The 25,287-nt window shown below is 31.4% G+C and overlaps 2 protein-coding genes across 4 annotated transcripts in view; one reads left to right on the plus strand and one right to left on the minus strand.

Annotated features, from left to right (window-relative positions):
* Window positions 1-5,415, plus strand: part of LOC145277766 (gamma-tubulin complex component 6-like) — a 97,697-nt gene extending 92,282 nt beyond the window's left edge. Inside the window, exon 35 of one of the 2 annotated variants that reach the window (XM_080129509.1) lies at window positions 5,181-5,415. In XM_080129509.1, the coding sequence (XP_079985635.1) occupies window positions 5,181-5,355 (175 nt within the window). In that variant the 3' untranslated portion in view covers window positions 5,356-5,415. The remainder of the gene's footprint in view (window positions 1-5,180) is intronic. The other variant, XM_080129508.1, reaches the window with a different exon arrangement.
* LOC145277767 (serine--tRNA ligase, cytoplasmic-like) overlaps window positions 1-25,287 on the minus strand; it is a 50,072-nt gene that overhangs the window by 2,402 nt on the left and 22,383 nt on the right. The window contains exons 3-10 of one of the 2 annotated variants that reach the window (XM_080129512.1): window positions 21,153-21,236; window positions 20,556-20,714; window positions 19,496-19,636; window positions 16,899-17,054; window positions 14,452-14,673; window positions 8,317-8,446; window positions 7,063-7,220; window positions 337-466 (exon numbers count right to left, since the gene is read on the minus strand). In XM_080129512.1, coding sequence (XP_079985638.1) covers window positions 337-466; window positions 7,063-7,220; window positions 8,317-8,446; window positions 14,452-14,673; window positions 16,899-17,054; window positions 19,496-19,636; window positions 20,556-20,714; window positions 21,153-21,236 — 1,180 coding nt within the window. Of the gene's footprint in view, window positions 1-336; window positions 467-7,062; window positions 7,221-8,316; window positions 8,447-14,451; window positions 14,674-16,894; window positions 17,055-19,495; window positions 19,637-20,555; window positions 20,715-21,152; window positions 21,237-25,287 lie in introns of both variants that reach the window. The other variant, XM_080129511.1, reaches the window with a different exon arrangement.

Genomic DNA, 25,287 nt, shown 5'->3' on the forward strand with positions numbered 1-25,287 from the left:
GCATTTCTTTCACTGGATGTCAAACCTGGAAAGTATGACCTGAAGTGTCTCATTGTCCTTCCAAAGATTAGTCGATAACCATGAGTAGCAGACAATGCAGATCGTTATTACAATACAACAACTGATGGGCATGATGAAGCAAAATCTCACACTCTTGTAAGTGGAATGTCATCATACGTTGCACAGCTGGTGAATATGCCCATATGAGGCCTTCCAAGTGGACACGGTGAAAGAAAGATGAAAATGACACTATCATCACTTGTTCTGAACTGTGAACAATTCTAATTTTTCACTAATCTGTTGGATAAAGAAAGAAAAATATGTGATTGTACTTACATTCTGGCATATATTTTTGCAAGACGTCTGGAACAAGCACACCATCTTCTGTCTGGTAATTTTCAAGAATAGCACAGATTACTCTTGTCGTGGCACACATTGTTGCATTCAACATGTGCACATATTCAGTCTATAAATGGAGAAAGAGAAAACAATTTATATGATGAAAGGAACTTCTAGATTTGTCATTAAAGTAAAACTTATATTAAAAGATTACCTCCCTTGTCTTCCAAATAGTCTCAATGTGCATTCAGTAATTACTGAACACACAAAACCTAGAGGGTGGGGTCTTATTTCACTCTGTTTAGAAGAAAAAGTATAATCAAACAATTCAGATAAGTGGATTTCTGATTTAAGCTGCAGGCACATTTATTTGTAAGACATTTTATCATGCAAGTTTCATTTTTTTTTTTACATGGAAGTCACCACTTATCAAGGCCCGGAAGCCACTCAGGGATAAGGGTTATTGCGTGTGCAGTAATCAATGGAATAGTATCGTAGTAATCGTTAGTATTGGAGATTTGATAAAGTGTCTTACTTAAGGAGGCGGTTTGTCAGGAATTTGTTTATGTTGGACTTGAAGACATCCAAGTTGTAATCAGGTGGGAAATAGGCAGACGGAAGAGAGTTCCACTGGTGTGCACTTCTAAGAAAGAAGCTTTGTTCATGGAATCTACATTTTGGTTTTGGTACAGTTAAAGAGTGAGAAAAATTTTTGACAGTGGTTTCAGCTAGAGGGTTTTTAGCATGAAAGGTTGGCGAGGAGGGACCAGGGATTGGAGTTCAGACGAGCACTTGCTATGGAAATAACGATAAAACAAAGACAGGCTCACAACATCTCTTCTGTGGGAGAGAGGTTGCAGGGAAGAGAAAAGGGCATGCCCCACTAAGCCACAAAGTCTATTTTGTACTCTGTCAAGGCAGGATAGGCTGTTTTTAGCAGCTCCGGCCCAGATGTGGCAGCAATACTCCATCCTTGGACATACTTGGCTTTTATATAAATAGAGAATTGCATCAGCAGTGAGATATCTTTTGGAGCGGTAGAAGGATCCTATCATTTTTCCCGCGACCTTGGCAACAGACTTTATGCACGGGTTCCATTTCAGGTTAGGAGTAAAGGTCAAACCCAGAAGCTTATCAAAACATGGAGCCTCTCCTAGACGAGAGCCATCCATTTCAATTGATGCTAGATGGGGATCAGAGCGTTGATGATGTAAAGATAGGAGCTTGGTTTTAGATGTATTAAAAGTAACCAGCCACCTCTTCCCTCACTGTACCGTGCGCTCAAGATCAGATGAGAGAGAGAATCAGAGAGAATTCAGTCATTTACGGCCTTTGATGTGTTGCCATAGATGGTCGTGTCATCAGCATAGATGTCAACGAATGATTTAAGTATGTGTTTTGGGAGATCATTGATGTAGATAAGGAAGAGAGGGACTCCAGCATTAATACTGCAGGCCTCTGATTTCTGCCCATCAACCACTATTATGAGCCTATCAGAGAGAAATGATTTAACGATTAAGAAAACATTTCCAGTTATACCGTAGCTGGAAATCTTGTGAAGTAGGCCCTTATGCCATACCTTATTGAAGGCCTTTGATATGTCAAGAGCAATTGCCCTAGAAAGGAAGCCTTTGTCGAGAGATTCACTAATCCTATGAGATATAACCGTTAGCACATCTGCTGTAGATCTAGCAGAACGGAAACCATATTGCGTGTCACTAAGGTTATTTCTGCTGAGGTGGTTGACTATTTCTCTATTTAATATGGATTCCAGCAACTTACTCATGACACACAGGAGACTTATTGGTCTGTACTGAGAGGGAGATGACTTATCACCTGAATTCTTAAATACAGGGCATACTGATGAGGTTTTCCAGGGTGTAGGGAAGCACTTTTTAAGGCAACGTTTAAACAGTTTTGTAAGTATGGGGGAAAGTTCTGGTTGAAGCTTTTTCAACACTATAATTGGAATGCTGTCAGAGTCAGTTGCTTTACCAGAATCAAGGTTATTGATTAGCTTAACGACCTCACGCACAGATATTTGTATGTTGCATCGCGTATTGTCTGTTGTAGGAGGAAGTGCGGGGAGTTGATGGCCTTCGTCGCATGGGGTAGAATTAGCTGCAATGTTCTTGGCAAATAGTTTGGCCTTGTCTGATACTGATGGGATCACCTCAGATCCATTGATGATGGTCGGGATAGAACGCACGCTTCTGTTCAGGATCCTGTTTGCTATTTGCCAAAATTGGTGGGAACCAAGCTGCTGCTCAGCTACTTTGGATTTAACGGACTGAGCATATAGCTCGCTTGCATTTTTTATTTCTCTTTTACAGTGGTTGCTGGCAGTCCTGGAAGCAGCTTTAGTCTCAGTACATCTATTACGTTGGTAGCTATGGAAAAAGTGATTTCTGTGCGCAATGGCAGCAGCAGCACATTCTGGAGAGAACCATGGCTGGCTGTTAGGTTTTTGTTAGAATTTTTTGGATGGTATGAATCAGTCTATGTCTACAATTAACCATTCGGTCAGGTCTGACACTATAGAGGACACATCTTTTTTAAACATGGAATGCAGAGGTAGATCAGATATAAGTGTACGGAAGCTATCCCAGTCAGTATTGATATACTGTATGGTGGAGAGGTATGTCTGAAGACTTATTACATTTCATTTTTATCTTAACTGATACAACCGAGTGGTCGGAAGATCCCAGAGGAGATAGAACGGAACATGAACATAGCTCAGGGGAAGTTGTGAAAAAAAGGTCTAGAAGACTTGCGTACTGACCGGAAGTATTGGGTATTGGGTGGGTTTGTGAACAATCTGGGTGAGGTCATAAACAATGGCGAAATCATGACAGAACCTCCCCTTGTCTTGTCAGAGTGGGTCAGCCATTCCACATTGTGGCCATTGAAGTCACCACCGCTGTTGTGGGGGCAATAGATGGCAAATATAAATGTGGTGGTGTAAGCAAGTGCAATCTGGAAGCACATATAAGGTAATTTAGGGTCTTCGCTGGAGATATCCCTACCACACAGAAAGCCATCCTTAATGTATGCACATTCTTGGGGATATGCTATCTTGGGGGTCAGATTTAGATGTTAAGTTAGAGTATCCTTTAATTATGAACTTGTCTAGTGAAGTGGTTGGCCCTATGCCAGGTTCGCTTAGGAAGAATATGTCCGATTTTGTCTCCTGTAATTGGGTTTCAACCTCTGGAAGGTTGGAACGTAGACCCCTGATGTTGGAGAAGGAGACATAGTAGTAGGGGTCTACGTTGGAGGATGGGGTTCTAGGTTTATTCACATTTTTTTTCTAGAGATATTTCATGTTGAAGTTTTTGGGATTTGTGGAACAGGTCGACAGACTTGGTTAGAGCAGGAAAGAGAGTGAAAGTAAGGGAGAAAAAGACAGGAAAAACAAAAACCTTTTTTCTTTTGTAGCACATGATAAGGTAAAGCCGTAACAATTACCCACTAGTATGGCATCGAGAGGCCCCACAAGAAACTACGGCATGGTCCAGAATCCATTCACCAAATGGCAATACAGCAGCCCAGTACTTTGCACCTGCTGATAGGACAGCCTCCTTAGTGGTTAATCCAAGGTTCGGATCCCTGACTGTCAGGTGGATAACGTCACCCCAGATGAAACATTTACCTCCAGCACCCTTTCAAGTGACATGGCCACAAGGATAGACATAGAAGCAGAAAATTTCCGACATCTCAGGCTACTGTTCACGAAGTACTGCTAACCTGGCAAGCAGCTTTTTCTTCACCCTTTGTCAGAAAAATCACTCATTCAAAATGAGGACTGAGGGACAAATAAGGAGAAGCGAGAGTAACGAGAGCGACCGATAACGCATCCACAATGTGTTGTCTTCTGTCAATCATTTTATTAACACATACTTCCAACAAATGGATAGTATTAGAAATATTCCTCCATCAAGTTTTTTTTTTTATCAGTTTTATTCAAGCTTTTTAAATGGGACGTTTAGTACAGATTCATATTGTGTTCATTCTGACAAATTGTTGCCATATTATCAAGAGTACCAACAGATGTTTAATCTCTCGTGTTTTTAATCTTGTTCCTGACAATGAAACTAAAGAATGCCATGTATTATAATTTTGCATCATCTATTTTTGTTTTCTAAAATTAATTAACTATACCAAAAGATATGAGATACTCTTGATAATATGGCAACAATTTGTCAGAATGAACACAATATGAATCTGTACTAAACATCCAATATAAAAAGCTTGAATGAAACTGATAACAAATTTTTTTTTTTAAATTGATGGAAGAATATTTCTAATACTATCCATCTGTTGAAAGTATGTGTTAATAAAATGATGGACAGAGAAGAAAACTGGATATTCATTTATAGAGTATTGTAAAAGATATTCACTAAGGGATTTTCTCTATGAAAACATGCTGAATTAAGAGAAAATGGTTTTCTCCATTTGTACTTATCCATAAGCTGAGTTAATGTTTTGTTTTCAGAAATTTTTTTTCTATTACACAAAATATTAGTTCTGAGATTGAATTATTGTTTAAACAACAAAAAAAAAATTTCTTCTAATTAACCATAATTAGTAATCATGTGAACAAATCACCATCACTTAGCTATTTATTCCTCTTACTCACTCTCAACAACCATTTTCTAATAATTTTTTTTATTCCTGAACATAGTGTGATGTAAAGTGCTACATAAAGCAATCTAACACCCGTCAAATTTAGAAACATATGCAATAACAAAATTTGATTCATTTGCCAAGTATAACATCCCCCCCCACTCACATGCAAATTGAAATGGAAAAATAAATCAATTTTTTTTTATTGCTTTCAGATTTATTTTTGCTAATATACATGACAAAGAAACATTATACTGCACTGCCCCGCCCCATAATGCCTGGAAGGATGGTTTAATAACAGAACAGATATTACATTCCCCACTCCCACAAACACACAAATTGGGAGGAATGTATCTTGACCACAGAACTGATACCTCACTACTTACCTAGAAAAGGAGGAGGAGGTAATGGCTGGGAAGTTGGTATCATGACAACAGAACTGATACACTATACTCCTGAATTGAACACTGCAAGATAATATTCTAGTTTGGTTTGAGAGTCATGCCGAACAATACAAAATCTCCGTTAGTAATCATGTCATCTTTTGAAAATGATGATCTTTAAATCTTAAATCCAATATTTTCGATTTTGATTGAGATTTAGACATTAATATTTAAAAATATATATCTATAAAAGTGAAAATGTGTGCGTGTGTATATTTCCCTACCAGATAACTGTCGATTTTTGGTCTAGAGACTTTTCAAGAAGGAGTATTGAGATTTGGGAAAATCTTTTTAATCAGTTTTCGGCCAGAAATTTGGCTGTCAAGGGTCCAAAGTTCAACGATTTGACCGTTGAAAACTCTACCAAACTCCTCTGCTAATTTTGGGTATAAACACTTGAAATTTTAGATTGATAAATAGACATGGATAAAACTTTTTAATTTGATTTGACCCCCAAAACAATAAATGTTAAGGGGTCAAAATTGAGGTCAAAGTTAACAAAAAATTTGACCTCTCTCAGCCAATTTTTGTTCTAAACATTTGAAATTTTACATAAAGTATATTCAGATATAGGGCAAGCTTTTTAATTGGATTTTGGCAGAAAATTTGGCTACCAAGGGGCCAAAGTTCAAAAGATTTGACCTTTGTGGTCTCTAGCAAACTGTTCAGCAAATTTTGGGTCTAAACATTTGAAATTTTACATAAAGGGTATTCAAACATGCAGCAAGCTTTTTAATCAGTTTTTGGCGAAAATTTGGCTGCCAAAAGGTCAAAATTGAAAGATTTGACCCTTGCAGACTCTACCAAACTTGTCCGCCAATTTTGGGGCTAAACACTTGAAATTTTAGATGTAGGTTACCTGGACACGAGTCAAACTTTTAAATATATATATATATATATATGTATGCACATGAAGTTATGAACAGTATACAGAGCCCGAGCAAAGCTGGGCATAACTGCTAGTATATAATTAACTAAACAGTAGATTAAAAAACTTTACTTGATATGGGAAAATCAGAATTTAAATAAAATTTATGCATATTTTATTGATGTTTTCTAAATTTGTCATTTTTTTCGCTTTCCTCTTTGTTTCTGTAATACCTAAATAGAAACTAAAATCTAGACACTAGTTATTTGGAATGGATCATTTTTATAGAAAGAAATAATTTCCTCCTTGCATTTGATTGGATGAGCGGGATAGAAAAAGTCAATTTTTGTTGGACATTTTCAAAAAAATTTTTCTTTTTGAATGTCATGATTTTGTAGCTTGCCACTGGGCTACAAACTAGTATTTGATCAGTCTTAGATGAATCATTTGGAGAAGTGATCTGATGTTGCAAACTTTTAATAGATTAGTTTATTGCTAATCGCTTTAGGCACCTCAACAGCAAAATGTCGGAGTTGCTCAGGCACTTTATGTAGGTCAAAGTGCACTTCCTCTAGTACACTATGTTTTTAATCTCCACTTGCGTCTAAAGTACTGAGGAAGTAAATAGCATCACTGACAATATGGCCAAAGCAGCTGAACAATCTATTTTTATCACATAACAAATTTTTGTAAGAATAATTAATTTTCCATTTTCTAATTAAAAATTTGTTTGGGATCCACTGGATCAGGAAAAATAATATCAAATGTTGTACAAAGTGATATTACCTCTTGATTCATCTTCTTTGTTTGTCCATAGCGAACTTTGAGGCGACGTGATTGGTAGTCTGTACAATTTGAACAGGAGACCAATTCCCGGAAAGCACCAGAAGCTGGAAACCATGCTTCCAAATCTAGTTTCTTAGCAGCAGCATTGTTGAGAGCACCTGTAATAGAAATAATAAAATTAAAAAATACTTCAAGATGGAAGATATCTTAATCCTAATCTGTATTTATTCACCTCTCCTAAAAGAAAAAATTGATAAAAAACCCAATTCAAAAATGATGGTTGCCTCATAAGCAGGAGATCTCTGGAGGCAATATATAAAAAGAGCTATTCCAATTTGTGATGGTTTTATTGGCAGAAATACAGATTTTGGTGCAATGTGGGAGGTATTGCCTAAGAAAAATCAGCTCCTAATCCAATATAATATCTAATTCTGTATGTCATAATAATGTGTTTTTTTAGTTAAAAGGATATGATTTTGACTGAAAATAATGCCTTCAGCATTAAAGTCAGATTAAGCAATTTTTTCAGAAGTCAGACTTGGATTTTACAAAAACCCAAGCCAGTAATAAGATTTTATTTTTAATAACATCTGCAATCACTAGCCATAACATTTAACTCTTAAAATTTTATCTTCAGCCAAAGAAATCTTGTATTTATAATAATGACAAGTAAAAAATGTTTTGCTAGTGTTTGAAATGTTATTTCATATGAATATTAATGCAAAGTTATAAGAAAATATCTTAAACTGGAAAGTTAAAAAAAACAAAACAAAAAAAAAAATCAATCTATATAGAAAGAGGAAAGAAACAAATAGAAAATGTTTTATGGAAATAGAGTTAAGGTTTTCTTTCTGAACTTGTCAAACTTGCTATTTGCTTTCTCTCTTCCCCTAAAAACTTCTTGAAATGGTTTTGTCCGGCTTTTTATTTTTTACTTGTTAACTTTTGTTTGATGGAATAGATTTAAATTTATACAAATACATATTGATCTTTATTATATATTATCTACATCTATATTGTCACATGATTTTATTGAGCTGTTTTATTAACAAAAAAGGAATTGAGAAAACATTATCAAAAAAAAAAAATTAAAAAACAGTAAAAAGGAGGAATCAAACTAACAAAGATTGGCACTCAAAGAATAAAAACATTTTCAGATTAAATAGATTTAAAAAAATGTTGCTTGTCCAATTTTATGGAAAATCAAAAACAAAATAAAAGTGCAAAATCTTTTGAATTTGTCAGCTGACTCACCAGAAACAATATTCACAATTCGATAGGGAATGCCAAGTGCAGTTGTAAAATCTTCAGCATTTTTTATCATTTCGTCAAACATTTCCCATGATTTGTTGTCATGAGGAGAAGTCAATACAAATTGTTCAATCTAAAAAACAAACATGAAGATTAATTAACATGTTATTTAAAATGGAGAAAAAAATTGTTGTTTGACAAAGTTCACACTAATATTCATATGAATCAGTGAAACTTTTAAAAAGTAAAAAGAAAACATCTTGAACAGGAAAGTATAAAATAAAGAAAAATGAGCAAGAAAAACAAAACTCTAAAGAAAGTTAAAAAACAAAAAAAAAACCCATCTCATTATAAAAACAGCTTTGAATTGTAGTGGATTCATCTGGCAGATTTTTTACTCGCTAACTTTTGTATGATGGGAAAGATATATATAAAATAGTCTACCACAGACAGCTCTTTTAGAACATTAAAGCTCAAGGATGGCTAGATGTGGAGAGAGTTTCAAGCAAAGATTTGAAACCCGACTTCTTACCCATATATTATCACTTAATCTTTCACTACAATGTAAGGTGAATTATAATTTTACATATCAGGCAAGCTCCAACCACTATCTGATTGCCATAATGTTGCATCCTTGTGCCTTTTTCACTAGTGCTTTAATGGCACGTACTCTGATGAACTCATAACTCTTGTGCCCCTTCAATGTACATACTCTTAACTACTACCTGTTTATCATTGAGATTTTTACTCTAATAGTTTCTTTCCTCAAACTTTAGAATTTCCTCCCTGTTTCTTGCTTCCCTTCCTGCATAGATATGCAGACTTTTAAATGTAATTTGAACAGACATCTTATTGTTCAACTTCTCGCAAATCCCCTGATACAATCTCAAATAGTATTCCAAATGTTCTAAGTGACAATATGTCTTGTTTCTGGGTGAAAAAGAGTAAAAACAAAAACAAAAATAGTCCAAGTATATGATCATAAACCTCAAATCCACTTGGACTCTTAAAAAAAAAAAAAAAAAAAAAAAAAAAAAAAAAAAAAAAAACGTAATCATTTGAAAAAGCTACAAATATCTGCAGGAATTGTTTATATTAAATCGGACATTTGTCTTGCTCACGTCAACCATTTACAGCCGATGCATGGAAACGGAAACATAACTTTACTTTATAAGATAGGCTTATACTATGACCACAGTAATTTGGCAAGGACTAATCTGAGGTGTAAAACTCAATTACAGTAGAACCCCGGGATACAGTGGCCCTGGGATACGTTTTTTTTTTGGGGGGGGGGGTACGATGTGGAATATAATGTTTTTCCAGCCCCTGGTTATAGTATTTGCCCTGCCTTACGGTGTTATTTATGTTATTTGATTATATAGAGGTGTATTATATACTGTATTTTGCTACTAATTTTTAATGCTGTATGCCAGGGTTCTACTATATCTCCTGAAGCAGATGCCAACAATATTATATATGCATCAATTGTTGGCAGATAGTCTATAAATAAAATGAAAAAAAATCTATTAATATTTCAGATATTTCAAACTTGCTACATTTCTATCCTAATCAGTACTTGAATTAAAATTAATTGATAAGAAAAAAAAAAACTACTTCAAATTTAAGCACTTTCTCTCAATATCGCAAAGCATGCCAGACATATGGATGTTTGCTTTTATTATATAGATTATCAATTTATTAAGATTAAGCCTACTTGGTTTTGGTCATGAAAATCAATTTACGTACATGATTATTCTTTCCTTTTTCATTTTTATCAGCATCCCTAATTTTATTTATAAATTTACATACGTCATTATTCTTTCCTTTTTCATTTTTATCAGCATCCCTAATTTTATTTATAAATTTACATACGTCATTATTCTTTCCTTTTTCATTTTTATCAGCATCCCTAATTTTATTTATAAATTTACATACGTCATTATTCTTTCCTTTTTCATTTTTATCAGCATCCCTAATTTTATTTATAAATTTACATACGTGATTATTCTTTCCTTTTTCATTTTTATCAGCATCCCTAATTTTATTTATAAATTTACATACGTGATTATTCTTTCCTTTTTCATTTTTATCAGCATCCCTAATTTTATTTATAAATTTACATACGTCATTATTCTTTCCTTTTTCATTTTTATCAGCATCCCTAATTTTATTTATAAATTTACATACGTCATTATTCTTTCCTTTTTCATTTTTATCAGCATCCCTAATTTTATTTATAAATTTACATACGTCATTATTCTTTCCTTTTTCATTTTTATCAGCATCCCTAATTTTATTTATAAATTTACATACGTGATTATTCTTTCCTTTTTCATTTTTATCAGCATCCCTAATTTTATTTATAAATTTACATACGTCATTATTCTTTCCTTTTTCATTTTTATCAGCATCCCTAATTTTATTTATAAATTTACATACGTGATTATTCTTTCCTTTTTCATTTTTATCAGCATCCCTAATTTTATTTATAAATTTACATACGTGATTATTCTTTCCTTTTTCATTTTTATCAGCATCCCTAATTTTATTTATAAATTTACATACGTCATTATTCTTTCCTTTTTCATTTTTATCAGCATCCCTAATTTTATTTATAAATTTACATACGTGATTATTCTTTCCTTTTTCATTTTTATCAGCATCCCTAATTTTATTTATAAATTTACATACGTCATTATTCTTTCCTTTTTCATTTTTATCAGCATCCCTAATTTTATTTATAAATTTACATACGTCATTATTCTTTCCTTTTTCATTTTTATCAGCATCCCTAATTTTATTTATAAATTTACATACGTGATTATTCTTTCCTTTTTCATTTTTATCAGCATCCCTAATTTTATTTATAAATTTACATACGTGATTATTCTTTCCTTTTTCATTTTTATCAGCATCCCTAATTTTATTTATAAATTTACATACGTCATTATTCTTTCCTTTTTCATTTTTATCAGCATCCCTAATTTTATTTATAAATTTACATACGTGATTATTCTTTCCTTTTTCATTTTTATCAGCATCCCTAATTTTATTTATAAATTTACATACGTCATTATTCTTTCCTTTTTCATTTTTATCAGCATCCCTAATTTTATTTATAAATTTACATACGTCATTATTCTTTCCTTTTTCATTTTTATCAGCATCCCTAATTTTATTTATAAATTTACATACGTGATTATTCTTTCCTTTTTCATTTTTATCAGCATCCCTAATTTTATTTATAAATTTACATACGTGATTATTCTTTCCTTTTTCATTTTTATCAGCATCCCTAATTTTATTTATAAATTTACATACGTGATTATTCTTTCCTTTTTCATTTTTATCAGCATCCCTAATTTTATTTATAAATTTACATACGTCATTATTCTTTCCTTTTTCATTTTTATCAGCATCCCTAATTTTATTTATAAATTTACATACGTCATTATTCTTTCCTTTTTCATTTTTATCAGCATCCCTAATTTTATTTATAAATTTACATACGTGATTATTCTTTCCTTTTTCATTTTTATCAGCATCCCTAATTTTATTTATAAATTTACATACGTCATTATTCTTTCCTTTTTCATTTTTATCAGCATCCCTAATTTTATTTATAAATTCACATACGTCATTATTCTTTCCTTTTTCATTTTTATCAGCATCCCTAATTTTATTTATAAATTCACATACGTCATTATTCTTTCCTTTTTCATTTTTATCAGCATCCCTAATTTTATTTATAAATTTACATACGTCATTATTCTTTCCTTTTTCATTTTTATCAGCATCCCTAATTTTATTTATAAATTTACATACGTCATTATTCTTTCCTTTTTCATTTTTATCAGCATCCCTAATTTTATTTATAAATTTACATACGTCATTATTCTTTCCTTTTTATCAGCAGCCCTAATTTTATTTATAAATTTACATACGTGATTATTCTTTCCTTTTTCATTTTTATCAGCATCCCTAATTTTATTTATAAATTTACATACGTCATTATTCTTTCCTTTTTCATTTTTATCAGCATCCCTAATTTTATTTATAAATTTACATACGTGATTATTCTTTCCTTTTACATTTTTATCAGCATCCCTAATTTTATTTATAAATTTACATACGTCATTATTCTTTCCTTTTTCATTTTTATCAGCATCCCTAATTTTATTTATAAATTCACATACGTGATTATTCTTTCCTTTTTCATTTTTATCAGCATCCCTAATTTTATTTATAAATTCACATACGTGATTATTCTTTCCTTTTTCATTTTTATCAGCATCCCTAATTTTATTTATAAATTTACATACGTGATTATTCTTTCCTTTTTCATTTTTATCAGCATCCCTAATTTTATTTATAAATTTACATACGTCATTATTCTTTCCTTTTTCATTTTTATCAGCATCCCTAATTTTATTTATAAATTTACATACGTGATTATTCTTTCCTTTTTCATTTTTATCAGCATCCCTAATTTTATTTATAAATTTACATACGTGATTATTCTTTCCTTTTTCATTTTTATCAGCATCCCTAATTTTATTTATAAATTTACATACGTCATTATTCTTTCCTTTTTCATTTTTATCAGCATCCCTAATTTTATTTATAAATTTACATACGTCATTATTCTTTCCTTTTTCATTTTTATCAGCATCCCTAATTTTATTTATAAATTTACATACGTCATTATTCTTTCCTTTTTATCAGCAGCCCTAATTTTATTTATAAATTTACATACGTGATTATTCTTTCCTTTTTCATTTTTATCAGCATCCCTAATTTTATTTATAAATTTACATACGTCATTATTCTTTCCTTTTTCATTTTTATCAGCATCCCTAATTTTATTTATAAATTTACATACGTCATTATTCTTTCCTTTTTCATTTTTATCAGCATCCCTAATTTTATTTATAAATTTACATACGTCATTATTCTTTCCTTTTTCATTTTTATCAGCATCCCTAATTTTATTTATAAATTTACATACGTCATTATTCTTTCCTTTTTCATTTTTATCAGCATCCCTAATTTTATTTATAAATTTACATACGTCATTATTCTTTCCTTTTTCATTTTTATCAGCATCCCTAATTTTATTTATAAATTTACATACGTGATTATTCTTTCCTTTTTCATTTTTATCAGCATCCCTAATTTTATTTATAAATTTACATACGTCATTATTCTTTCCTTTTTCATTTTTATCAGCAACCCTAATTTTATTTATAAATTTACATACGTGATTATTGGAGCCAAATACATGCTTATTTTTCACTATATAAAAATATGTGAATAATTGAACATTAAGTTTGATACTTAGATATGGAAATGTAGTTTGAACAATTAATTTATAAATAAAAGACAATAATAATGGAAACACTATTTACCTGTCAACGAAACTGAGTACGAAGGAAGGATTTTATCAATACATGTGACATCATTAGAAGTAGCAGGATATTTTTAAAGATGGTTTCCATTTGAAAAATGTTTCCAGTGTTTAAAATGTGGTAGAGAGAACTTATTTAATAGAAGGGAAATTCCCTATCACCTCTTTATATTGATACAAAGAAATTAAATTTTGATCCACATAAATTACGTTTTCAAAAAAATTAATTTGATATATTTTATAAGAACATGATCCAATGTTCCCTATGAATAACTGACAAAACAGGTAAATAATAAATTTGGATGTGATAGACAATAATGCACAAAAAAAACAACAAACAAAATATTACCGTTACATCATATATTAGATATAAAAATTAAATAGTCGGATGAAATTTACAAATATGTACAGAAATTTGGAATTATTTGTACAAATGTTATCAACTATTGATCCATATTAACGCAGTAAAAGAAACTCTGATGGTATGGCCATGTTGAAAGAATCGATGAAAGTTCTTGGATCATTAGATTTAGAACAGCTGAGGTAGCAGGTTCAGTTTAGAGGAAGGCCAAGAAAAACATGGGAGAAAGTGATAAAAATGGTCTTGAGAAAAAGGATAAATAAAGACCCAGAAATCGGTTAGTTTGGAAGTCAATTTTTTTCAACACATGCAGTATAAAACGGACGTTAAACTGAATATGATAACGCGTATAAAAGCAAAATATACAAACCTTTTCAAATTGATGAACTCTAAATATTCCTCGAGTGTCTCTACCATGAGATCCCACTTCCTGTCGGAAGCATGTAGAAAATCCAGCATAGCGAATGGGCAAGGCATCAGTTGCAATCCATTCATCACGATGGAATGCAGCAATTGGCTGCTCTGAAGTGGCAATCAGGTACTTTTCGTCAACAGTTCCATCATCACTCTTTTCACTCTCCTTACCGACTACCTACAAAACAAAAAGAATTATCCCACACTTAGAAAATGCAGTGTCATTAACAGCACAGATTAAGGGAATTAATCCCTGCAATAAAGCAAAGTATTTGAGAACTTAAATTATATTTTATGTGAAATTGTAAAATAAAAGAGAATAAGTTGATCATGAGCCAGAAAATGTACTTGGTATCTCTTTGACATGGGGAAGTTTCTAGAAGGGCTGATATGTCCTGGCATGTCACGACCAGCTACCCTTTATGATAAGCACAACTTTCAATTAAGGAGTTATACCTAGTTGGGTGTTTGACGGTACTTTAGTCATTAATTTCCTCCAGAGAATTAATTATCTAAGCTGAGAGTACAGTTGTGTTGAAATTGAATGCTTGTCTAAAAGGAACAAACACATTTTTATTTAAAATAACATAAAATGGATTTATTTATTTAAAAGGAACATATAAAACTTAAAAGTTGACTGAAAAGGAGTTCCATACAACCAACCCGAAGAAAGTCAATATTCTAACTGCAAGAGTGAGAAAACGAGAGTGAAAAAAGTATACATATAATAGAGAAAAACTTCATTCACAAATCGCAGATGATAAATTCATTGACCTCAGCCTTCCTGACCTTTCGTCAGTACCTTCGAGCCCTCAATTTTATCTGTGGAATCTCAGCCAGGATCAAATCTGATTGACGACAGTTTTTGTTGTCCAGGTCTCAACTTCAGTTGAACAAGAGCTTGTGGTCTGCACCATGTTCCAATAACACCTTTTCGATTTTATGTGTCTTTCCATGAGAACCGGAAAAGTCAGACACAAGACCTTTAAATGTGGAGGGCGCGTGCCTCCAAAAAAACACTTATCATTGTGCCACAAAGTAAAAGAAGGACATTGAAGAAATATAACTGCTTTTGAGATTGGGAGATTCAGAAATATGAGTAGCAAATTGAAAAAAAAAAAAATGCTGAAATCAAACTGAATTTCCCAACCCTGGGGAATGTGTGTGTATGGAGAGAGAAAGCAGAGCAAAAAAGAACTTCTTTTTCCTTTAACAACTCTAATCAGTTTTAACTAAGTCAAAATGAAAAGAAAGATTAAATAGTACACACATGGGAAGACGGAGACAGGAAATGATTTTTTTCATGAAACAAAAGTCATCTCACTTCTTTATCAGTGTCATAGCAAAATAAACATTTTTAATTTTCAGAAAGAACTGTTATAAGGGAGAAAAACAAGACAAGACAAAGAGAAGGAGAGAGAAAAAACAAGAAAATGAAAAGATAAAGTGAGAGAAAAAGATAAAAATCCAATCAAATAGTAAGAAAAATGAGGTAAGGCTCTGGCAATTTGGCAGAAGTCAACAATTTCTTATAAAGAAAAGAAAAAATTTCAACCAAAGAATGGAGAGCTCACATCTATGGTAGGGTCTAGGGATTGGAGTGGAAATCTACCTTTTCCAGATTAAAAAAAGTGGAGTTCTGCTACATAGTGGCTAATTAACATTATTGATTATTTATTTATTTTTTTTTTTGAACACTTCTATTTGGATTCATGTTCTGCAACACATAAATCTATGACATTTTACCAAAGTTATAATTATTTTAAAGTAATGTTTTCAGCTCTTATAATTATAAGAAAGTCCAAATAGGGCAATAGGTATAACTTCAGACTGGAGATGTCAAGAATTTGGGTAACATCATTTGCTTTATTCGTAGGTAATTTATTCACTTAGTAATGTATTATTATTAATGTAATATTTTCCATTTCTAATAGTAGTTAAGATCTGATATTTCAATATAAGCCAAATTTTGCAATGTATTCATTACATTTTTAAAAATTGTGATGGAAGGACAGACAAAATCTCTATATAAATTTATTATCAACAAAGACATTGATTTCTTGCAACAAAATTTATATTTTGTAAAATGCAGATAAAAAAAAAAAGTTTAGGAATAACTGATATCTAGAAAAATCATTTTTCTGATAATCATCTAACATTTTTGTGAAGTGTGGAAACATAACTAAATTGATATATATTTCTATAGATAAAACCACACTTTAACAAAAGCATAATTGATATATATTTCTATAGATAAAACCACACTTTAACAAAAGCATAATACTTCATGTCACTAATTTAAAAATGCAATTGTCTACTGTAGAAACTGTTAAAAAAACAAAATATAGAAAAGGATGAGTCAAAGAAAGAACAAAACTTTGGCCAGAATCAAGTGTTACTCACTTTGTACAATTCTTCATCAAACTGTGACAGCTGTGCAACTTCTCGCATAACATCCTTGCGCATAAAAAATGGTGTATAAAGTGGAGTGAAGCTTCGTTCATGAAGCATATTCAGGGCAAAATTGATTAAAGCTTGTTCCAAAAACACCAATGGACCCTGGAAAAAAGAAGTATACATTTTTTTTGTATATGAATAAAGTTTCATTTGAAAATTTGATAGATTATTTATAAAAGAAACTCAGAAACTACTGATTGGAGTTTGAAACTTGGCATACAGATAGACTATTGGCTAGCAACAGTGTAGTATCTGTTCTGATACTAAATTTCATCTTTTTTGTCCTTGAACTGAGGGAGAAATCCTTTTCGACCAAGGCAGCTGGATTTCCCCACATTAAAGACTGGTCTTGCATCTAACTCTGAACTTGTAGGGAGGCAAGTAAATAAGGAATATGACAGAGAGTCCAGTTCTCTAAATGATGTCAAGTTGACCTGAGTCACCTTTTTCAGATCATGAAAGGTAAAAAAAATAAAAATAAATAAAAAGTCGTTTCTCCAAGAAATGGACTTACAATTAATAGTTTCTAAAAAATTTTGAACGATTCCTAAAAATAGGAGACTGGATCGGATTAGAATTGACCTCTGTTTCTGCATCCAACACTCAACACACACAAACTAGAATACTCAAGAAATACTAGTTGGTTTCTGAATTCACTTTTAAAGCATTGATTTTAGTTGCTATTTTTGTAGTGTTTCAGCATAGCATGAGGATCACAAAAGTAGTTTCAGAAATTCTGTAGTGATAACGAGAGCTGGTTTGTGAAAACGAATGTTTGTTTCTAAAATCAATCTTTATTTTCCAAACAACCTAATATGAGAGAAACACATCAAATAATGTTTGTTTGTAACAAGTAAATGCTTTAAGTTACACATTTTTGAATTATAGCCCAAACCATGGCAACCCAAGGTTATACAGATGGCTAACCATTAATGATTACTAGGGCTATGACAACAGAATATTATTTTCATTGTTTTGACTCTCGAGTATATATCAGACACAATTAATCAACCAAGAACCACATCACTTTAATTAAAAACATAACGTATCAATGGATATATACCTGAGAGTCAAAACAAGTAAAAGAATATGCTGTTGTCCTAGTCTTACTGATTGCATCATCCAAGACTACTCGTGTGGCTTTGAGAGCTCAGCCAAGTTCTTCTTGATGGTTATTATCAACCAATATGTTTGTGCCATCCAGGCAAAGAGGTAAGGAGGATTATATTGCAAATTAACTCTAGGCAACTTAGCTGCATGTCCAAATTGTCACAGACGCTACTGCATCAGGACAAATGGCTAAGATTTTAGATAAAGGCAATGAAAAATGCAGTGGAAGTAGTAATTTTTAAAAACTTCCAGCTTCTGTTAATATGCATTGGCCATGTTTTTGCAGCCTACCAATCTCAATATTACATTTCAATATCGATGTCTAAGATGGATCACCTGAGTAGCAACAAGGGTTCAATGTTAAAACTTTTATCATTTCATTTTGCAACATTCAACCGGGTTTACTTTTTAATGTGTTGTGTTTTATAAACACATGCAGTGTTACACGTTTGTTGGTGCATATAGATGCACACTGTGCATGGCAGGCCTGCAATGGGAGAAATATTTAGCCAATACACAAGAAACAGGCTGAAATCTTTGAAATAGTAATGCTTTCTTGACTGTGAAGTTTCATGCTGTGATTGTGAGCCACTTGAGGCCTAGAAAAATTAATGTCCAATCCAAATATGAGAACCTCTGGTCAATAAGGTTTTATGTCCAGTTTACTGAGTGGCAATCATTATTTCCTCTACCAAAATGGTCCATATATACAGTAGTAGTAGTATTAAAATATATCTATGACAAGTAAGCTCCACAAAAAATATATTTTTAATTTTATATCTCTATGCCAAGCTCAGTTTAAGTTGATTAAAAAAAACAAAAAAATTTTCATTGCAATGTGGATAAAACATTCACTTTCAGTTTCAATATTTTATGCCATCTTTCAGGGTTTCAAATCTCACACTAGGCAATTTTTTTATTTGTTTCTGAGACAATATTGATCATCATTATAAACTTGAATAATTTTTTTTCCCTAGAAAATGGGTGAAAAATATCCAACAGACATTCTTAACTTCTAGTCTTTACTCTGAAATTCAAGAAAAGTCAAGCATAAATAGGTACTTCAGCTCAGGTCTTAATATCTGTATAAAGATCTGTCCTATAAAATGAATTGAGCACTTACAAGGTTTATTTGGAACTTTTAAACTAACTCCATAAGAATTGGGTATTTTTTAATGAGATTTACTTTTTGGTTAGAATAATTTGAAAATGAAGAATTTTACAAAACTCTGAACAGAAGAAAACACTTGAATATAAAATAAAATTTAACATCCATACCTGTTACAAAATGGATTTACAATATTTGAAGTAAAAAGTAACAAATATTCATTCAGGATCCTATAATAAAGAAAACTTCAAATATGTTTAACCAAAGTATCTTGAATATGCCCGTTAAAAAGAAAAAAAAAAAGGGATAGTCTACAATAACTGACCTTTAAATAATATCCCCGTCCACCAGCTGTAACTGAACCCCGGTCAACGTCGACACCATCAACCATCACAACCAAATCAACATGAGAGTATTTCTTGCGAACAGTTGCATCACCAACAATTCGTTCGATTCCATTTTGGTCCTGTAAATGAGAAACAATTAGTGACAAGTTTTACTCAAGAATGAGAAGCAAGTTATAAACTTTGTAGCAATATTTTTCTAACTTATAAAATTATGGTGTCAGATTTTTAAAGTTCGACCAAAATAGAGCTGACAAATGAAATTTTTCTGACTACCCAATTTTCATTTGTTATTATTCTACCATGTTATTAGAAACAAAATACCATAATTAGCAAACATTTATTTTTTTTAATTACTTAGTGTGGACCCAGATGACTGCTAAAATGAAACATGAAAATAATCACTGGGAATTTAAAAATGTGCAAACAAATAAAAATTAAAAACTAGGTGAAAGTATAATATAGTTAACTATATTTAAAAAAAAAGGAGGGGTATCATATTACTAACTCTAAATCTGGGAATGGTTTCCAGTCAGCATTGTTTTTTTTTTTAATCTTTTAAACCTCTAATTAGTAATCAGCTAAAAGAAAAAAATTTGACTGCTATCTCGAAAGAAATTTAATAAATCAAAAGTGACAATAATAAAATAATAGATAATAAATTTGACAATCATGATACTTGAAATTTGTACAGGTAGATAGAAAAGTAAATTTTCTTTATTTTGAACTGTTATTTGTTATATATTTGATTTTTATCACATTTTTATTCGTTGTTAACTATAATACACTTTTGCCAAAACTTAAAATGACTTCATACTCCAAGCAATGCCAGATATATACAGCTAGTATTGTTTGAAAATAAATAACTTGCTTTACTCATAAAAGACTAGAGCACTCATTATCAGGTACGTCAGCATAAATACAATCGTTATACACAGAATAAATTATCAGCATTTCATAAGGAAAATGGTGGCATTAAAGATGCATCATCATTGTACATAATAGAGTTTATAATTGGAAATAGTTGAAAATTACAATTACCTCATCATCACTGATGATGCAAGAATCATGAAGCAAGTTCCCAATCTCTTTGAGAGCTTCATTCCTCTGGTTTTCACACGTAGACATGTTGATTGCGTTTTCTTTCATCATTTTATCAAGAGTGGCTGCCACCTTCTTTATCTGTTTCACGGTGAGTTCCTAACATTTGAAAAGATGAGAAAAGAAAATCCACAGAAGTTAGATGAAAGAAAGAGAAAAAGTTGTGTTTGAAGGCTATATCAATGCAGTTTGTAGGAAACGCTGTGGACACGAGTTACTATATAAAAGAATAATGTCAATATTAGAAGGAATTTTCAATGATTTTCAATTATATTATGTTTATTTACAACATAATGTGTTGTGTGAGATGAAAGGTGTGGTTGACCCTAATTTTCGAGCGTAGTATCTTTTCTTCACAGGAGAAAATAAAAAGAAACGCATACAATTGTTTGGCAAGGCTTTTCTTTTGTCTGTTATATTAATTTATTTATTTCCGGAAGTCAGTGTCACAGAAAAAGAAAAAATACACACAACACATTGAGATGAAAAAAAAGAACTGCGGTAGAAATATTTAAACCTTTTAGGCCCTCTGCTTACCCGTAACATGTCTGCAGTCAATTCTTCGATATTCTCCATGATTATATCAGGAATGGTATCGTCATCTCCAACTGGCTCTTTTTTCTGAAGGAAAAATAAATTAGTTAATTTAAATAGTTTACATTTTAATCAAAACAGACAAATCTTATTTCTAAAAGAAAACATATATTGCTACTACTATTAAAGTTTCCTCTTATCTTTGTTTATGTGATTGAAATCAAATATATAAACATTCATTCTAACCATATTACTATAAACTAACACAATGAAGATTATAGCTCGATACTTCTCAAATAATAGTACACACACACACATTTGAATCTTCAATCTTATTTGCCTAAATCTCTTTAACTTAACGAAGCTTATATATATATATATGTGTGTGTGTGTGTACGGCATAATCACATTGACACACCGGTTCTCATCAGATCACCAAAGTTAAGCAACATTGAGCTTGCTATTACCAGATGGGTGACCATTCGGGAATTCTAGGTGCTGTATGTGCTTTCCGCTTATCTTTTCTTTGTTTCCAGTCGTCCTGAACCTCCACTTACGACTGGTATTTAACAATGTCAATTCAGGAGAGGTGTGGTTGGAGATTGCGCAACTCTTGCCACAAAAATTTAATGCGCAGGCACCCTTACTGTGGGTATCCATAGTCTGGCAAGACTAAAGAAAGTCTTTTTTAATGTATGTGCATACACACACACTAACATTATTACTCAAAGATATGAATAACAAAATAGAAGTTAAAAAGTGTGTGTAACATTTTTTTTTTTTTTTCTCTCTGTCTGACAATTGGATAAAGAAATGCACCGAATACTTCCCCTCAAGTATTAATTTTTTTTTTTTTTTATATATATGTGCTTGTATATTATGCAATGTAATGCTGGAAAAAACAAAAAACAAAAAAAACATCAGCTTTTTGGGTGTGTTCTTGTGTAGTAATTTACTTTTATCTAGACACACAGACAGACAATTTTCTTTTATATAATAGACTAGCCTGGGTACTCGGCATTGCTCGGGTGTTTGGAGGTGTGTGTTGAACAAAAAAAAAAAAAAAGTGGTAGTAGGCAGGCAGGCTCGAACCTGTACCGCAAAGGAGGAAAAGGATATGGAAAAAAAAAAAAAAAAAAAAAAAAAGTGACGTCTTCGCTGTTGTGTCCATCACCGAACCGGAAATGATGAAGGTTTAAATTAAGGCTAGTCAATCGAAAAGAGGGGATGACTTTCGAAAATATTGGCGAAAAAAGCGACCATCCCTGTAGAAAAGTGCCCAGTTGGGGGTGAAGGAATTAATGTTTTTAGTCACTTTTTCGATGTCGTCCGAAGGGTTGAGCTTTAAAATGATACTGATCTTGTGAAAATCCATCCTCTGTCGAAAGTGTTAGGCAGACACACAAACATACATTTAAACAGACAGGTGAGATTTAGATTATAGATAATTTAATTATAAATTATGATTCCCAATTTGATTTTCACCTTTAATATTATGCTTATTATATGCACAAACAAAATTGGTTTTAAAATATAGAATTAGATATCCCAAACTGGCATTATTTAAATTTTGAAAACATTAAAAAAAAATGGGGGAAGGGATGTTCATAAAAGTTAACATATAATAACCCTTATTTTTTTTCGGTTATATCTATGAAATTAGTATGTAAATAATCTTTCATCTATCTAACGATATAGTTTTTTTTTTTTTTTCAAAAACAAATTTTTTGTTCCATTTTTTAACATCTTTGCCATTCAAACACTTCAAAATCATTTCATCTTATGAATAAAATTATTCTTCAATTTCATATGCAAAGTATAAAATCCCCAAGTTAAAAAATATGAGAGAAAAAAAAAAAAACATTTTGAAGAGAAAAGTATCCATAAAAATAATTATTACATTCAATATTAATCTACAGATACATCTCAAGTGACAACCAGAATCCAGATTTTTCATTTCCAAAAGTAAAAAGTGAACAAAAAAGGAGAAAATAACATGTGTTAACATATGCCCCCCCCTCCACCTCTGATGCCTGTCATTAGTAAGAGTAGCAAATGTAAGGAGTTTGCACTTCCTTTTCTCTATTTTTGACTCTTTCTTTTTCTCTATTTTTGACTCTTTCTTTTTCTCTATTTTTGACTCTTTCTTTTTCTCTATTTTTGACTCTTTCTTTTCTCTATTTTTGACTCTTTCTTTTCTCTATTTTTGACTCTTTCTTTTCTCTATTTTTGACTCTTTCTTTTTCTCTATTTTTGACTCTTTCTTTTCTCTATTTTTGGCTCTTTCTTTTCTCTATTTTTGGCTCTTTCTTTTCTCTATTTTTGGCTCTTTCTTTTCTCTATTTTTGGCTCTTTCTTTTCTCTATTTTTGGCTCTTTCTTTTCTCTATTTTTGGCTCTTTCTTTTCTCTATTTTTGACTTTCTTTTCTCTTTTTTTGACTCTTTCTTTTCTCTTTTTTTGACTCTTTCTTTTCTCTATTTTTGACTCTTTCTTTTCTCTATTTTTGACTCTTTCTTTTCTCTATTTTTGACTTTCTTTTCTCTATTTTTGACTTTCTTTTCTCTATTTTTGACTTTCTTTTCTCTATTTTTGACTTTCTTTTCTCTATTTTTGACTTTCTTTTCTCTATTTTTGACTTTCTTTTCTCTATTTTTGACTTTCTTTTCTCTATTTTTGACTTTCTTTTCTCTATTTTTGACTCTTTCTTTTCTCTATTTTTGACTCTTTCTTTTCTCTATTTTTGACTCTTTCTTTTCTCTATTTTTGCTCTTTCTTTTCTCTATTTTTGACTTTCTTTTCTCTATTTTTGACTCTTTCTTTTCTCTATTTTTGACTCTTTCTTTTCTCTATTTTTGACTCTTTCTTTTCTCTATTTTTGACTCTTTCTTTTCTCTATTTTTGACTCTTTCTTTTCTCTATTTTTGACTCTTTCTTTTCTCTATTTTTGACTCTTTCTTTTCTCTATTTTTGACTCTTTCTTTTCTCTATTTTTGACTTTCTTTTCTCTATTTTTGACTTTCTTTTCTCTATTTTTGACTTTCTTTTCTCTATTTTTGACTTTCTTTTCTCTATTTTTGACTCTTTCTTTTCTCTATTTTTGACTCTTTCTTTTCTCTATTTTTGACTCTTTCTTTTCTCTATTTTTGACTCTTTCTTTTCTCTATTTTTGACTCTTTCTTTTCTCTATTTTTGACTCTTTCTTTTCTCTATTTTTGACTCTTTCTTTGTTAATAAACAATAATTTCACACCAACTTTGTATGTTTAGAAACATTTTGTCAGACTTTTATTTTGAAAAATTTTTCCTTACTGACTATGTTCTTTACTGTCCACTATTTGACGCTGCATGAGTTTTCAGGTCACGGATAACGTACAATCTATTTTAATGGGTGATGTCATAAAAGATCATCTTGGTATTTTCAATCAAGTAATGGAAGAGTATGATGTAGACGACAATGGATCCGGCCTGCGAAGGCATTTGAACTGGCCCACAAACCTGATTACCAATGACTATTTATAACATGAGATGAGGCTTTCAAATTCAACAAAACGCCTGCTTTTATCTTCCTCTGATCCATCCAGCAGAATTTAAATACCATGACTGCAAAAACATGATCAAACCCCAATCACCTCCTTTTCTGTGTAAAATAAAAAAAAATAAACATAAAACACAAACTGATTCAATTTGACTGACTGCCTGACAAGCATTAGGTGTGGACAGTTTCAAAGGCATAGTGTTGTCTCAGTCAGCTTTCTATTTCAGCTCATAAATGTGTGGATGTTACTGCACGTGTGCATACATAACTGTATGCTTGCAACTATTTGTACCCATGTATTTGTACATGTGTTTCATTTTTGTCTATGTTTGTATGGTTCATTTGTGTTACAATTTTCAATAACACTTTCAAACATACATATCATAATTTCATCCATTTCACTTCGGTTGAGTTTTTTCACTTTGAAGTATTTTGACGTTCCTTGAGGAAAACTAATTTTTGTTAGGCGTTTCTTGTTTTAAATTTTAGATTTTCTATTGTTTTTCTGATTATTCAATGTTTATTTTAATCATGGTTTTAAACATTTAGATTGACCTTCTTTATTTTTTTATAAATGATCTTCGTCTGGCCTGCAACAAAATG

The sequence above is a fragment of the Euprymna scolopes genome, chromosome 6, assembly GCF_053919585.1.
Source record: "Euprymna scolopes isolate OS-2025 chromosome 6, ASM5391958v1, whole genome shotgun sequence".
Classification (NCBI taxonomy): Eukaryota; Metazoa; Mollusca; class Cephalopoda; order Sepiida; family Sepiolidae; genus Euprymna; species Euprymna scolopes.